At 44.0% G+C, this 17,657-nt stretch overlaps 1 protein-coding gene across 6 annotated transcripts in view; it reads left to right on the top strand.

Annotated features, from left to right (window-relative positions):
- Positions 1-17,657, top strand: part of LOC146822994 (uncharacterized) — a 291,184-nt gene that overhangs the window by 251,982 nt on the left and 21,545 nt on the right. For all 6 annotated transcript variants that reach the window (XM_085607181.1, XM_085607177.1, XM_085607180.1 and 3 more), the window contains one exon: positions 17,113-17,246. In XM_085607181.1, coding sequence (XP_085463307.1) covers positions 17,113-17,246 — 134 coding nt within the window. The remainder of the gene's footprint in view (positions 1-17,112; positions 17,247-17,657) is intronic.

Raw genomic sequence — 17,657 nt, 5'->3', positions numbered from 1 at the left:
TCACAAAAATGTGGTTTTCCAAAATGAGGTCTCGCCTGTAATGCAATGCATAGATTCCAAATATCCAATCTTTGCTCAGGCCGGTATTTAGGTTTTATTCATTTTCAATGCACGGCGGAAGCTGGGCTGCCTGCCACATATGTATAGCGCGCGCGGATAAGCATTTATGCTGATACAAGTGTTTTCTGTGCTAAAGGAGCCCCATGACAACTTTCAACAAACGCGCTCACTGCACTGACTCTGTAAACACTGCAGACTAGTCTTTGAATGTCAACACGGCCACTGCACTTCCTCTTTACACTCCACATAAATCACTCTGAACGGACACTTGTTTTTAACAAAATGCAGAATGGAACAATTGTTTTCCACACAAATCTTACACACTTTAGCATAGAGTTTTTGGCCTATTCTTTCTAATTAACTGATGAATTACAACACGCCACAAAATATTGGTAAAGCCAATAGGTTTATTCTATTTTCACAGACAGGTAAATGCACTTCCCCCCCATCTGCGCGCACACACATACATGTGCTAGCATCAGTACAAACTCAGGCAACACATGGACACGCAAACAGAGCACACATGCACACACATACAACACACGTAAAAGCACTCCTCCGAAATCTGTCAGTGTACACATATATCCTCCCTCTAATACCATATTGTTATTTATTATTGTTATTCTAATTTTTGACTAGCAGTTATTCTGCATTTCTGCTGTATTTATGTGGTGTGAATGACGGATAGCACTATTGCCTAATTTAAAGGTTCTCCGTTGACTGCCTTCAGAGGGGTCAGAGTGCTAAGTCTGCCTTGCCAGGGTGCTTCCTTGTGATCTGCCAATCACTGCAGATGTAGCAGTGTTGCCCCACTTAGCCACCTGCGTAGGTAATGACGACCTGTTAAGCAATAGGAGTGTCGCCCAATTATGCAGTGTAGTTAGTAGCTTCTTCCATCATGCACTACATTTGTGGCCCTTGAGATAGGCTGGATATTAATGATCACCATCATGTTGAACGTAGAGTTCTGGAGATTGTGGAAAGGAGGCATTGAAGGCAGTGTGGGAGAATATTGATATGAAAGAGATGGTCTGGTGGTGGTGCAAATAGTTCCTATGAAATGCAGAGGCACATTTTTGTATTGTAGTATTTATTGCAATAAGGGTAGACAGGTTATCCTGTCCGCTGACCAGGCAAGGGACGCTACCACCGTATCTGTCTTAGGGTTTAACTATTTGAAGGGTGGGACATGATGGCTGTCAGTCTTGAGCTAATTCCAGACCTGCGACAGGTAAAGTGGGCAACACGTGGAACGTTGTGAGGTACTGGAGCTCTTTTCTGACCATATGACCGGACTCATGACCTGTGCCTACAAGTACACAGGTGCATAACGTTATAGCACAGAAATCACCCCTCTGATGCATCCCCAGGTTGTCCACCTTTGGCGCAAACCAGTCCTTTGAGGGAATTAAGAGATGTAATTCTCTACCATGCCATTTGGTAAAATTAGAAAAATTGATGTTCGGTTACAGTACAAAATCGTTGAAACACTTTAGTCAGTGCATGTTCGTTGTTCAATACTGCCTCTTTTCGCTAGGTCATCCTTTGTTGTAGATGGTACTGTTTCAGACTAGCTAAAGGCAGCTTTAGCTGCCTGTCGGAGCTCAAGTAAGGCCAACAAAACGGAATATATACTGAGTGTCTTTGGCCCTTTGCTGGTCAGCCTCTTTACCACAACTCCGTATTTGATTAGGAGTCAACTATATTAGTCCACCTCAGGAGAGCTTCCATTGCTGTACCTATACAATGAAGTGTACAATGAAGTATGAAGATCGTCCCCAGCCCTGTGCTGGGACGTAGTGTGGATGGTAGAGTATTAACAGCTTGGTATGCCCATGTGCCAGAAGCAGCATGGCTGGTGGGACATGGCATGATGTTCTGTGGCAGTCAGCTCTGGATTGGCAGGGCAGTCTCCTCATATAAGATGGCTGCCTGGTGAACACGATTGCACAGGAGCCATCTTAGATTAGGGTATTCACCTCACCATCTAATTGGGTTCCCTGACATAAACATGTTCTCCATCTCTGATCACCATAACTTACAAGGTCCGTAGTACGCAAGCAGCTGGGAGAGATGAGATGTTGGTGCTTTGCAGCCCAGTGACAGTTTCTGGTCTGCCTACAAATTTAAAGGCAACCCAATGTCATAACAAGGAAGTAGGATCTGGCATGTTACCTATAGGGATATTATGGTGGATGGTTGATGTAACTTTGAATGGATTGGAACATAGATATAAAGTTTAATGCTGATTTTTACAGCAAGAGGTGACATTTACATAAATAGGTTTATTTGGTCACTCCAAGATGGTGACTTTATAAGAGGAAAAGAGACACTCTGGCAACCCTCAAGAAGACAGCAGGCAAGCAACACTCTATGAAAGCCAGCTGGTTTACTCACACCCTCACCGAGTCCAGACACACCTGCCCATGACTCGAGAAGAGATGGAGGAACAACAAAACCCCGGAAACCCACTCAACCTTCAAATCCGCCAACGATGCTCACCACCTTCTCCTCAAAACCACAAAAAAATGGCCTTGCAGGACAGAATTGATGCCAACGCACACAATAGCAAAGAACTCTTCGCCATTGTCAAGTAGTTTGCCAAGCCCAGCAGGGAGACCGCAGAGTTCCACCCTCCCAAGACCTCTGCATCAAACTTGGCACCTTCTTTCAGCACACGCAGGGTGTCGTTTTTATTACTAAACAAAAACAACTAGGGAGTATGAACATACATTTTCTTAGACATGTTTGAGATAATTAATATATTGCTTTTATATATACCTGTGAATTACATCTCCTTTGTGTGACATGTTAACAACTGCAATTCTATAATCCCCTTAGAGAGCCATTTACTGGGTGATTGGTATTGCTCTGTAATTAGGTCTCGCCTGGCGAATGCAGCGCGAAGCGCTGTCGCCAGCGAGATCTATTGTTGCTGACTTGCCTCGGAAGTGGGACAGGAGATGGGCACGCGCAGGCTCTTGGCGGATTTGAGTTGGTGTACGCGCTTACAGCCACGCGGCGTGCACCTCTCCTGTCCCCCTTCCCTCGCAAGTCAGCATGCAGTTGCACTTTCGTAAACATTCACTCGTTAAAAACGCAGCATTTGGGCATCCGCAGGGCTTTTGGCGCTTGCATGTAACGTGTACAGCTGGGGCTTGGTGCCGTGTTAATTAGGCTCGAGGCAGTAGTTTCTTTGTGAACGCGCTCATAAAGACTCGGGCCCCTCTCAATTCCTGAACTATGGCTATGGCGCAGCGGTAAAAATACAAGAACCACACCAGAGAGGTACGATGGACCTGCGCCACCTGTACCTTGGTACCCACATGCTGCGGTAATTACCTAGCCCTCGAACTCCAGTGCTCGCGCCCCTTGCGCCATTTCAATGTGTACATATTAACAGGTTCGAGCCTTATGCGCGCTCCGTCATACTAAATGCCGCGCTACATCCGCTAATAGCGAACGGGAGGGTTGGTGCTCAGGGCGCCCTATACTGCCTTCTTCATTCAAGCGTAAACAAGCGGGCCCATTCCTTTTTAGCGCTGGGAGCTAGGCGATTTGCCCAGAATCACCGGATGTTTGAGGGTCGGTGCCGAGACTCGAACTGGATTCCCCAGCTTCAAAGTCCCACGCTCTAGCCATTATGTTGTGTTGCTCTACACAACGCGTGTAGTGGGCCTTGCACCCCTAGGCTGTCGCGCTATCATCCCCCCTAGGGACAGGATAAAGGATCTGTGATCCCGGCTGTCAGGAAACCCGGTCTGGCTGAAGGGGGAAGCGAGGAGAGAACTCGCGGGCAGTCTTGCCCGAGTGTAATCCAAAGCGGGCCAGCCACCCCCATCGCTGGCTACCCTGGGGCAGTCCCCGGGCAGCTAAACATATCGGCATGAGCCCCCGGTCCTAGTGCCTGGTAGGCAAACCACTAATGCAAGCGCAATTCAAAGCAACAACGAATATTTCGCAGTCGCTGGGCCGGCATGTACTCCCGGGAAGACCCGCTGGTCATCTTGTACTTCGACTCGGCCTGCTCTCACCTGCTGAACTCCGGCAGCGCCTGCTTCGCCGAGTTCTACGCCCCCTGCGCCAACAAACACACCCGCACCAGCCGCCCTCAGCCAGTGCATGCGTATCCCTCAACGCGCGCATGGCGTGCTTTCGCTTTCCCTCCCTCCGGCGTTTCAGCCCACGCTCAGGTTCTCCCGCCCGTTGAGGCCCCCTCTCTTCCTCCCTCGCAGCTCTCTCCCCTCCTCTCCCTGCCTCCTCTTCGACCCCCTTTTGTCTTACTCCCTGCCCTTTGAGTCACCTTCCTCCCCCCTTTGACTACCTAGTGCCTCTTCCCAGCGCAGCCACGCACTGCTCGGTGACCCTCGGCAGAGAGCAGCCCTCGCACGGCCACGAGGATGGAGAACACACTGCTGCTCAAGATGCTCCTGCTGGCGATCCTTACCGGCCAGCTGAGGCTGCGCAGGAAGGTGGGTGCCCCCGGTAGACACCCTCCCCACCCCCTCCTGGCATGTGAGAGTGATCGGCCGGACACCCCCTGCTGGCATGTGTGAGTGTGAACGAGCCTGGCACACCCCTGCTGGCATGTGTGAGTGAGTGTGAACGAGCCTGGGACACCCCTGCTGGCATGTGTGAGGGAGTTGGAACGAGCCTGACACCCCCCCTGCTGGCATGTGTGAGTGAGTGTGGACAAGCCTGACACCCCCTGCTGGCATGTGCATGTGATCGGCCTGACACCCCGTGCTGGCATGTGTGCGTGAGTGTGAAGGAGCCTGACCCCACCCTGCTGGCGATCCTTACTGGCCAGCTGCGGCTGCGCAGGAAGGTGGGTGCCCCCGGCCTGACAGCCTCTCCTCCCCCTGCTGGCATGTGTTTTGTGATGGTATTGTGTATCTTTATTTTCAGCGTGCTCCGCTTTCAGTGCGGTCCGCCTTGGTCACGCTTGTCTTTTCATATTATCAGAGCTGGTTGTAAATTGCATTAACTGTTCTCTTGACTCTTCGTAAATGAGGTGCCATGGCAGCGGTACCTGCCCATTGATCGCTCGCCTTGCACCCTGGCATGGCTATTCGCAGTATGACCGGACTGGGAAATCATAAGGGGTGTCCCGCCCAAACAGCCCATCTGAAGCTACGTACCTGCATTTACATTTAGTAAAAACATAATTTTCGGTCGATTTTGCCATTGCCAGCACCTCTAAATGGGCCAAGTCCATAATGTAATCTTTTTGGCCGCCTTTGAGTGTGAATTCCCTTCTAGCTGAGTGTGCGGGTTTGTGTATTTCTTTAAAAGTGCATGGGCATGGATGTCTGTGCCACTCTATCTAAGTCAATCTGGGTGTGCGTGCGTAAGGCTTTTATGATTAAGATCTAAGAATCCGCCTCGGGCACCACACAACCTCTTCGTTAACGCCTTTCACAGCGCAGCAGTAAATGGAACAAAAATTTCTTGGAAACCTACACGCGTCCCCGGGCGATTCAGGCTGGGTCAGTACTGCCAGCATTCAGCTTTTTGTTTCGTTTCTTTAATTGAATTTAAATATATTAATCAGCAGTTGAATTAAAAAGACATCCTGTGCATTTGAAGGCCGCAATCACTGGAGGAACGCCTGGCCCACCTTTCAACGCAACCATGGCACAAGTTTTCACGTTTAACAAATTATTTATGATTAATTATTTTGTTATTATGCAACAATACTGTATCCTGCCGTCGAGATGGAGAGAGTAACTGAAACATTTTGCGAATGTTCGACCTGGCACCCCGTCACCCTGAGGTTAAGCAATTGTTTGGCATTGGAGTCTGGAGCTTGTTGCTTTCTGTTGAGAGTGATTTTTGTGTTCATCGTTATTTTTGTGTAGCTGTCTGTTGGCAATAGGCCTCGCATTACTACAAATTAGAGCTATTGGTGTTGCATTATTATTTGCAACGCCAAAAGCTCAAACTTTTACTAATGCGAGACCTATTGCATTGCAAATGCTTGTTTGGTTTGCAACCCTGTCTCCTGCCCTATTTACAGAGTTAACTCTTTCTGAGTTTTCTCAGGAGGCTGGTTCAGTTTCTGTTTCACAGATCAATTGAGATATCCCTCTCCCTCCCTCCCTCCCTTCCCCCCTCTTCCCCCCTCTCTTTCTCTCTCTCACACCTATGATGAGCACAAGACCTGGTACATTTTGTTTGCCATTTTTTCCACCAATGGATTTTAGAATGAACTTCCAGAGTTCTGTACAAGGCAAGCCGTTGTTTTGCTAAATCACAGCATTACCTTCTGAGAGAGAGCCCGCACTTTACTGCAAAGAACTGGCTGTCCCAGCCTGAAGCTCTCAGCTGAGCTGACTGTGATATACTCTAGCTTCTGGACAGTTGAAACCTGGTCCCCTCGGCTCAGCTCTTTCTGGAGCCAAGGAGTAGTGATAGGGGATTGTGCTGCTCACTATATTGCTGCTGGTATTGCAGCTTTGGAGCATGATTAGAGCAACATGTCGTGCGAGAACCCAGATGCACATCAGCAATGCGCGCTGTTTATCATCCATGACCACCGACTGGCACTAAAACTGATGGATTGACCAGAGTCGGCATTAGTGCGTGAGCGAACAGACGTTTCGTTCAATAGTTTTTCTAGAACTTCATCAGGGCTGAAAGTAATCATAAAAGACAAACTGTAAACAACACATATAGCATACAGTGTGACACACTAAAAACATACAAATAGGATTAAAAAACCCTCCAGAATATAGACATTAGAGGACTTAATAGGCCAAGGTCCATGAGCATAATGATCATCAAGGAAGTAAAACCCAATTGATAGGACAGGCACAAGAACACTTTAATAACAATTAATAAACAGACAGTCACATAAATAAATTACTTACACATAGATAAAAAATCAATTTACAATAAAGTTTGAGACTGAACTTCATGATTTGATATCAGACCAGGCTCGACCTGTGAGATGTTTGCTAGGTATTTTGTGTGCCTGAATGAACAACTTGATGTCAGTCCCCTTGAAAATTCTTTCATTTTTGCCAGGTGCCAAAGGGTCCTAATTTTAAGTGTAAAAAAAAAGTTGGCAAAGTAAAGAGAACATAGCAGGTATGATATCTGCCGCTATCTAGTATTATGGCCAAGTAAGCTGCCTTACAACGATGACGACAGGCTTGCTTTAAATTAAAACATCTATAAATATATTTTGCTGCATGAATGCAGGGCTCCTGAAAAGCATACGCCTGCGATACAATACCCTCCACCCCCTTGTGATAGCTCTCCATCTGGCTCAGTAAAACCAAATAAAGCAGAAAAGCATGGGAGGCTCAGGGAAAAGCAGAGGTGTGAGGGGCTGGCCCAAAAAACAGTTTCAACCCCTAACACAGTCTAGCGATCATACATTTTGCCATCTCAACTTGCCTGTTAGTGTCTGGCCAGAATGTCAACCACCAAAAAAGGCAATACTTCAGCCTGCTGCATGTCCACCAAAGCGCTTGTTTTCCAACAACTGTTGGGGCAGTGAATAGTGTTTACCAGTCTGATGCTTCTGCCACCCACAGCACTAGCCCTTAGGAAATATATTAAGGAACAAATATGTACAAGACCCCACTGAACCCCATGAAGTGGTGTCACAAATCCTTCCCCTTAACTTTAATGTGAATGGGTCAATTTGCATCCCAATACCCTATAGGTCTGTTCATTTATTTTGATGTTTCGTATAGCAATGTCTGTTGCGAGTGATAACTTAATAACAATTTGCACCACAATCAAGCTAAGGTCAACCTTATGTACTAGTCAGTGGATTGTTAGTCCTCCAGGATGATGTGCACATAGTCATGCATCTTCTTCAGTTCCAGTGCACAGAGGAGTGGATGCTCCTTTTGGTCAATGTCCTTGAAGGAGCGGGATCTTTAGCAGGGCTCTTTTAAAAGGTGTAACGTCTAGTATTTGGTGCGTTTTTGTTACCCAGGGAGTCTCCTTTGGGCCTCCTTATTAACCAAGATGAGAAGACCCTTAGACAGTTTGTGTGCACGACTGAAAGTGCACAGTTTTCAAATGTCCTTTAAAGGTTCAAAAACGCTCCCTAAAATGTGTACATCTTTCCCCTCATATGACCCTCATTTTAATTAGTCTCAAAGATCAATCAACCACAGAGTAGGGCTCCCACCACTACAGCGCAAGGTGTTTGTGGGCGCGCTCCAGGCTTGAAAGCGGCGAGAAGAAAGGCTCTTGTTTTCAGAGCAATCATGATGCTCACCCTAGACTTGTGTGCCTTCAAATGCTTAGTTTACGTATTTGATTTTGTCATGGAGCAAGATAAAAGGAATAACATCTCAAATTAGGGCTGCTATTGTTTTCCACTATTTGGCGCAATTTTTTTAAAATCAGTTGTGCTCCAACAAATTCAAATGTGTTGTTGTGGCTGTCATAAACCATGACGGCACCAACTGGAAAACAGCAGTATTTTCACTAGTTGCAACCATTATTCTCTGGATCCTTGTGATAGGGTTGAAGCCCATTTTGCCATCTACCCACTCTTTTCCTGGCTTCTTTTCATGCCGTATCCATGTCCAATACTTTTAGGCTTGGGTATGTTTTCTCAGCAAACTAGGGGCCTGAAGGAGTAGGAAAACAAGAGAAACACCTCTTAGTACCTTGTAATGTTGATTTTCTTAATCCATTTACTTCCTCGGATTGCCTCTACTGTCTGCCAGTAGGTTTCACTTAACTGTTAAGAACACTTTTACTGATTGGTTCTTTATGTGTCTGAACTGTGGTGATGTCATGAAGCATCGGAAATATTAGGAGCTTCTACGAAAAGCATAACTAGTCTGTATCACCATCTAACTATTTGTGACTTTTCCGATTAATCAGCTTTTTCATGAGAAAATGGCCAAGGCAGGGGTGTCTATCACCAATCCAGGAGGGACGGATCCATGCCAAATTTTCAGGTTAGCCACATATGATAACTTTACCTACAATGAACCTAAATGAAACTCTTTTACATAATCCAAAAGTTATTCTGAAAATGAGGCATGGATTAGACTCCCCTCAAACGACTCTGGACAACATAATAAACACTGAGGACTAGTTGTTTTCAATAGTCTTTCATGTGACACGGTCAGCTGTATTTGATAATGTATAAATCTAAGTTATTTATGGATCATTCAAACGCAAAGTGGGGACTAAGGACTATACTTAGACAATCGGAGATTAAAAAAGTATTAATCAGTGTTGGACACGTCGAGCTACGAAATAATAAAATGCCGTCTAAGTTTCAAGATATCCAGGATTGATGTGTGACGAGCATTTATAGATTATACGTTTCGAGTGAAAACAATTTGCAAATCTGGAGATACACTGTGCGATTTTCACAAACTCTGACCACGAAGGTCACCCAAACCCTTCGAATTACATTTTCTGTTTTCTGTCTGATTGGCAAGTTAATTGCCAAAGTTGCGAGGTTGCACAATGTAAAAAGAATATATATATATATATATACAGCTATCTTGCCCCCGGGTCCCATGTCTCTGCTTCTTGCTCCTGCTCTCCTCGTGGGGCAGGAAGCCAGGAAGAAAAGCCAGACTCCCCTGACCAATCACAACGCTACAATGCAGCATTGTGATTGGTAAGCACCCATGCTCCCCTGACCAATCACGATGCTGCACTGCAGCGTTGTGATTGGTTTTGAGCATCCTGGTTTGACACTCAACCAGGGAATGGGTGCCTTGGCTTGATCTCCACACAGGCAGTAATGCAACCTGCATGGAGAACGGGGAAAGTGTGCATGACTGGTTTGGGCAGCCCGGGAGGGCCGACCAAACAGTCATTGCACACTTAGGAGTGGGCAAACCACTCCTCCCCTGCCCTGCTCATTGAGCAGAGAAGATCCGTCCACCCGCCCCCAAAGAAAACATAAAATGATAATGACTCACGTTAGTATCATTTTATTTTATCAAAAGCAGTGGGGCAACGCTCCTCCGCCATAGAGGAGTAGCCGCCACTGATTGGGTGGAACAGTAGGTAGTGGAAAGGGCTTTGAAGAGGAAATCCTCTATGGGGTCGGCATGCATGTCGACCTTGTGGTACGAGGCTGCTCTGGCTACTAGTTCATGGTAAGATGTGGAGTCATCAGGGGGTGAGGGTCGGGCTGGGTATAGGTCAGGATCTGTGTCCCCTGGATGATCGTCATTATAGGAGTCCTAGGTGTCACCATGTTGGGGTGTATCGTAGGTATTCCTAACGTGTCTCTCCATGTCTGAGTACAGTGACCCCTGATGTGTGTATGAAAGGGGTTAGTTGGAGAATCAGGCAGAGATGGGAAGTGCCGTGGTTTTGGTGGAGATGCTGTGGGTGGTGGTAAATCAATGTCCGGAAGAGGCCTGTTAGCGTTGCCTGATTTCTTTCAATGTTTCATCGGAAGGGGTGTATCAAGAGCCTCCTCAAAGATTAGAGGCTTGGCATGTGGGGCAGTCACTGGTAGGCAGGTGAGGATCCTGCATGGTTGGAGGTGAATCACAATGTGTCTTTGTGAGCATCGATCTCATCTTGGAATTTTTGGAGGATCGGTTTGACAGTTGGTGGTGCCAAGGTTTTCAAAACTGGAACTAAAGTCTTTGGGACCAGCGATGATTTCAGCATTGGCGCTGAGGATTTTGGCGGGCCGGTGCGGAGACTGGAGCTTTTACGCTGAGTGAGCCGGCTTTGATGGTTTCTTCGGCACAGAGCCAAGGCTGGGTGTTGCGTCCAAAGAAGAGTTTCAGCGCCGACCATGGCCTAAAGGCAGTGGTGACCCAGAGGCCATCCTCGTGGATCCAGCGTGGACAGACACCCCTGCAGTGGGCCGCTCAATGTGCGAGCGGTGTTGAGGGAGTGAGGAGGAGGAATGGTACTCATGACCATTTGTGCAGTTGGAAGGTCTTCGATCTCCAGGTCAAAGTCGGAACTGGTGTCGGAAGAGAAAACCTCCTCATCAGCAGCCAATGGCTGTGCATGTTGTTCCCCCTAAAGATTCTGGGATTTTGTCTCCACTCCTACATGACATCATGAGGCGATGGATCCGACGAACTCAGAGAGTCGTTTTCGAGTGGAATGAGCTGCAGACTCGCAGGCGGAATTCTCGTGCTTGGTAAGAGGCAGAGGTTACAGATCTGCCCGAGATGGTAATTCAGGGAACGCGATTGGACACAGTACCAGCGGAGAGAGAAGAACCATGAAAGCCGAATACAGCACTGCGACAATGCCGATCTGTAGCACAGGCGCACACGTCCACTCGACAGCATAAAGAACATAATTTAACAATGGAGTCGATGCCCATGCACATTACCAACAAGAGGAGTCACAGTACCTCTTGACTTGAAAGACTTCTTTGAAACTTGCACACATCTGGGCCCAATACTAGATGTAGAGCATGTGTATCTACAGCCACACATGCCTCAAACAGAGTTTTCCCTTAATGGGATATGTGTTAGTTGTCGAAAAGCTGGTCACAATGCCAAAGTTAAGTTATGTCCTGCTGTGACATTTCAGTGCAATCGCTGTGGAAGAGGAGGGCATTTTGCAGTTTTGAGTGAGTGATTCAAGAATGAGAAAAACTGTGAAAGATATTTGTGAAGAGGTATTGCAACTTGTGTGCCATGTTGAAGATCATCCTTCTGACCTTGTAGGTGTGTAAAGTATGAATGTTAGAATGTTTGCTTCTTGAGCAAGGATTAATATTATATATGAAAACTTTAGTAAGTACTTCAGCGAAAAGACAAAGATGAAAAGGATAGATATACTTTTGAATAATATGATGGTCAACCCATTAAAATGTTGGGTTATCTTAGTGCTGGATTATAGTTTCAGAGGGAAATACATTGTAGGTAAAGTGTATGTTTCAGAGAAAGGTGATAACATCATAGTTTGGCCACATAAGAAAGAGCTAGGTGTTTTAGTGGATCCAAATTCTCGACCACAAGTACTTGTTAAGGTAATCTAAACTTCTCAATTTCAAAATTGAGAGCTTTTGGACACATTTTGAAAAAGTATTTCCTGAGGTATTCTCTGACAGTTTGGGGTGGTTGAAGAATTATGTTAATTACATACATCTGAAGGAAGGGGCTAAACCTGTGGTTTCAAAGATCCATAGTTTGCCTGTAGGGCATTATGATTATATGAAAAATGGAGTTAGAGAAGCTCAGTTGTGAAGGAGCTGTGGAATGTTTGACTCCTAGGGTGGTGGAGAAAAAGGCCTCGGTAGACATCAGACTCTGAATTGATTTTAGGGCACTATACAAGGAAGTTATTGTTGACATGCTCCCTTTACCCAACACAATGGAAGTTGTCTCAGGGTTATATAAAGCCAATTTATTTTACCAAACTCGATTTGCCTCCAGCTTACTTTCAAGTTACACTTCATGAAGAATGTCAAGAACATACCTCATTCATCACGGCCATGGGTTTGTTCAGATTTTCCAAATGCTATTTGGTTTGGATTCAGCTGCCTCTATTTTCACAGAGCAATTGCTGGTGGAATTTGTGGTGTAAACATTTTCCAAAATGATGTTCTAATCTTTGATGGAACCTGGTCTGAAATTGATTGATTTCGTGAACATGAGTTAACTCTACGAAAAAGTGTCCTTTTGGTGTAGAGAGTTTTTTTTTTAATCTGAGGGACACGGTGAACAGAATCTTACCCTAATTACTACTTTTGAGAAATTAAAAAAAACTCCAACAAGGATGAATTTTTGTCATGTTTAGGTATAATAGAATTTGATGTTCAATTTGAAAAAAATGTTTCTCTGAAAAAACTTTTGACAGGCAGGTTTCGTTACATAAAGGTGTTAAATTCAATTGGCATGAGGAGTGTAGTCTAGGGTTCATACAAGTCAAAGAACATCTTCCATGTTTGAAAGCATGTGTAGTGACAACCGATGCGAATGGCAAGGGTTTAGCTGCTCTTCTTTCCCAAGTTCACTACGGACTTGAAGAAAACATTGCTTTTGCATTCAGAACTCTTAAAGGTGTAGAGTTCAACTACTCTGTCATTGAAAGAGACTCCTTAGGAGTTAGTTGGGAAGTTAATATTTTTTTTTAACGTTTTGTGGGGATGTACATTTGTTGTGCCTACTGATCACAAAACCCATGTGAAATCTTTGAGAAGAGAGTTCTTAATGCCATTTCTATAAGAATAAGACAATGGGTCATTGATTTACAAGAATATACCTTTGATATTCTATACTTACTTGGTGTGCAAAATCTTTCTGCAGATTGTCTTTTATGTCTGGTTAGTTTAGAAGACAGCAAAGAATTGTATGTTGAAGAGATATGGGATGATGAGTTGTTTACGTTATCACGAATGGTGCCATCTAAAAGCAAGACTGGAAAAGGAGTTTGATGGAGATAACTTTTTACAGACTGTAGCTAAACATATGAGTTCTGGGTGGCCCAACAAGACTAGTTTGCATGATGGTATTAAACCTTGTTGGTTGGTAAGATCAACTCTCTGTGAAATATAGATTACTCTTGAGGGGTTCCCATTTAGTTCCTCCAAAGTTCCTACAGAACTATGTTTTCAGTCTGGCTCATGACGGTTATCTTGGTATGGTCAAGACAAAAGAGAGATTACAGACAGACTTTTGGTGGCCTGAAGTGAAATTGGAAGTTAAAAAACGTGTGAGTGAATGTGTTGAGTTCACTAGAAGTGACAATGTTTTAAAAACCTTCACCCCACCCATGTACTATAGAAAGGTTCCAGATTATCCATGTTAAGACATTTCTTTTGACTTTATCGGACCATTAAAAGGAGAAATGACATTCCCCTACATGTTTGTGATTGTAGATTTATTCAACAGGCAGCCAGTGGTCAAATAGATTTGAGATGTTTCTTCAAAAAGTTCCATATACTTTCTTCAAGAAGTATTCGGTAGAGAGGGTTATTTTTCTTCTATCTTGACTGACAATGGTGTTCAGTTTTGCTCTAAGTTTGAAGAGTTTTTCCATTACTTGTGGGACTAGGTACAAGAAAGGGGCGTTATAGTTCAATGGTATGGTTGAGAGAGTCATTAGAACTGTAAAGAAAGCATTCAGATTTCCAGGACAGCTGGACATGATTGAAAAGCAGAATTGATGAAAAGACTTTAAGGCTACAGGCTTACACCACATCAAACAACTGGGAAAACACTCTGTGAGTTGTTTAAGAAAATGAATCCGAACTCTAAGTTAGTCCCAGGTTGGATGTACTGGATAAAATGTTGTACCAATGTTTCTACCCAGGAAGACTAGCGTGTGCCTGAAAAGAGATTTGCAAACCAAACCAAAATAACATTTTGACCACAGAAAAGCTGCAAATGAAATGCATTTTCATGTGGACGAAAAGGTTTGCATAAAGGCTCCTGCACGGACTGTGGAATTGCATGGAACAAGTAAAAGTGCTGGATCGGGCACAAGGATAAAGCTTTCTCCGTATTCGGAGGTGTATATCAAGACAACAACCAGGATGTATGACAGTAATCCCTAAATTTGGGGGACAATACTTGGATGACTTTTGGGTCAGAATTATCACCGAAGCAAAGGACTCTAGAAGGAGTTACATTAGCCCTGAAGAAGTCGCGGGATTACTTCCCTCAAAAGCGAAGCAACACGGGTTGGCTAAGGCTGTTAAAGATTCAATGGGCTATAAAATGACACCATCTACTGAAGAAAGAAAGCGATAAAACTACAGAAACAAAGAAGATGGCTGGTGATTTATATTATTGTAATTTGACTTTACACTTTGAAAGTGTACAGGGGATCACTGTGTATGATTTTGTGTGGTCTGTGAGTGCATTCCAGGGAATAGGTGGTTTTTTGCTCTTTAGCACCGCATGTAACTAGTATATATTAATATTTTTTTGTGGATATCTTTGGAAGCGCCATTCTCCTATTAACATTCCACCCACATTTTATAGAATAGTACATTCTAAGCTCTTATAGAATGTTGATGTTTGAAGTGCAGTTGTAGAACGACAGTTACTGGAAGGCTGTGGCTGAGGAGACAATAAAGAACCACTTCTTGTCTCCATCAAGAGTCTGTCCACTCATTTCACACATACCTTCAAAAGCATGAACAAACTGCTTTTGGGTATTAAAATACCTCGTACATGTAGTTCCCTATCCTGGAAACACATGCAACTACTTTCAGCCGTAGGTAAGCATGCATTTCTAAGTTGGGAAGAGGTAATGAACATTCACATTTCAGATGGTGTGTTATGGAAGGTATTTCCCCCAGAAGTACAATGCTTCCTCGTTGTTGAATGAAGACAAGGTTTAATGAGCTAGTGCATATTGCGTCACAATTCTGTATGCAGAATTTCCAACCTTGTAGAAATTCCACATAATAACTTTCACAAAAACGCCTCAATAACTGTTGTAGTTTACCGGGATTGTTCCTAGAATTATTTGGGAATTCTTAAAAATCTGAAATTGGCTCAAAACATAGGAGCAGATTTCAGAGGAAATCTACAAGGTGCAAGCTCGACCACTTTCCTGTGACATATGTTAAAACTGCCCTCTAAATTTCAGATCCAGAGCTTACTCACAATTGACAAAGGTGTTCCTTTGAACGTTAAGCGTTTCCTGATGCCAGCTATTCTGAGCTCTAAAGGTCAACCCCTTTTTGTAATCCGTTTCAGATTACTGGAATTTTGTTGTGCCTAACTATATATGACCTCCTCATCTGTGGACCCTCTTACACAGTTTTCCAGTTCAGCTCTGAGCTGGTGGCATTTATTGTATTGATGTATTCCATCTTTGTAATCACTGTTCCTCGTTTATGATTGTGTTAAATGTGCACCTGATGGTATTTTGTAATGCAGTATAAATAACACTGGAAGCATACAAACAGAATCCCTGGCTTTTATGTAGTAGGGTTGTAGGAGGAATCATGGAACATTTTTCTCCTTTCTGCAGCTGATAAATCAGGTTTAGATCTTCTCTTTTGTAGTTTTACATTTGCTCTTAGTAGTTGATGAATTTGCAAATGAGTGGAGCCAATTCTACTACGTAGGTAACTTACTTGTTCATGTATTTTAATGTTTTTACCCAAGAGGAAAAAAATATGATGGAAAATCGATTTGGGTGGTTTAAAATATGCACGTGAATATTATTTTCCCATTGATGTTATCTCAATTTGCATATGAATATAATTTGCTCGAATGTACGCAAACTCCAAGAATGCTTACTGTATTGGAATTCTATGCGATTTTATTAGTATTTAAAAAAAGGGATGACGGTATGTTGCAAGCTTATTTACCAGTTTCTAGTTTGGTCGCAATTCTCTTGCTAACATGATTCCACTAAAAAATGAAAATTATGCGATGTTGCCATGTATTCATGAATAATGGCGCTTTTTCACTTTTTTTTGCATACTTCGTTCTAATTGTGTAAAATGTGTCTATGCAGACTCCCTAACACACCAAACAGAACTTTTGCCACGCATAAATGAAGGAAAAACTCTTGACATGCTAAGTTTCTAAATGTTAAAGCTAAATGGAAATTAATACATTTTATTGAGTATGAGCTATAAAATGTGCTTTATTAGGACAATACCTGTATTATCAAAATTAAAGTAATGTAACTCGAAGGAAGTGAAATGTGTTTGAGATTTTTTTTAAAATTAGCATCACATGATGTGACGTCTGTTTCTATGCAAAACATCCGGACTGGCGCATGTATAAGAAAGAGGTGTATGAACAAACTTATATTAAATATAGCAGCTCGTAGTGTTAATTCTGTTGTAGACTCCTTTATAGAAGCAGTTACCGCATCTCATTGGATGCTGGGTCCATAAATATTTCAACTAATAACCTAAGTGAAAAACTGCAGACTGCATGACCACAGGAGTTTTCCCACTTTCACACATTAATCGTTATCCATTCAGACTGGATTTAAGGAATCAGTTCTAAACCCTGTGGTACTGCCAGTGCTGCGCATAATGATGCTATTATGCAGCACGCTCGTTTCCCTCTGTGTTCCTCTCAAGGGTGTTTATGTGAAAGGCCTTTTGTTTCTTAGCCTCTGTGACATGGTTTGCTTCCTGTCTTGCAGGAAGTGCTCCTCGAAATTGGCTCTGCAGAGGCACATGGGAGTGCACGCGGGAGTGAAGCCCTTTCATTGCCAGCACTGTGATTATAAGACCAGGCTCAAGGCCTCGTTGATACAGCACATGCGAGTCCACACTGGTAAGACGAGTCTGATGCGCCATTCATTGTATTACAATCTCATTATCTGTGGTACACTCGTAATCCTGCCCCAGTAGTTTGGTATTTCCGATTTATTGGCCTGATCACCAAGGAAACGTTAATTCTGTTCTGCTCTTAAATTCTCATTTCTGGCCAAAACGGGATTATAAATGTCGAGGTTGAAAGGGGCCCCCAGGAGCTCGGGGGCCCCCCTGCACCGCGGGGGGCTGCGGGGGCCTGTGTTACGCCCCTGGTTGAAACACACCCAGAAATATCAGATGTGGTAAAAAACCTGGCCATGATTCCACCTGTCAAAAGCATATGGAATTGTTGCCCCCTACCTGGCCTAGTAACAAGGAAAACTTGAGGAGACAGATGCATGAATGTCAATTCAACAAAACAGGGGTAGCG

The sequence above is a fragment of the Triturus cristatus genome, chromosome 5_2, assembly GCF_964204655.1.
Source record: "Triturus cristatus chromosome 5_2, aTriCri1.1, whole genome shotgun sequence".
In the NCBI taxonomy this organism is placed as follows: domain Eukaryota; kingdom Metazoa; phylum Chordata; class Amphibia; order Caudata; family Salamandridae; genus Triturus; species Triturus cristatus.
Note: the sequence above shows the minus strand (reverse complement) of the source record. Positions and strands in the feature narration are given on the sequence as shown.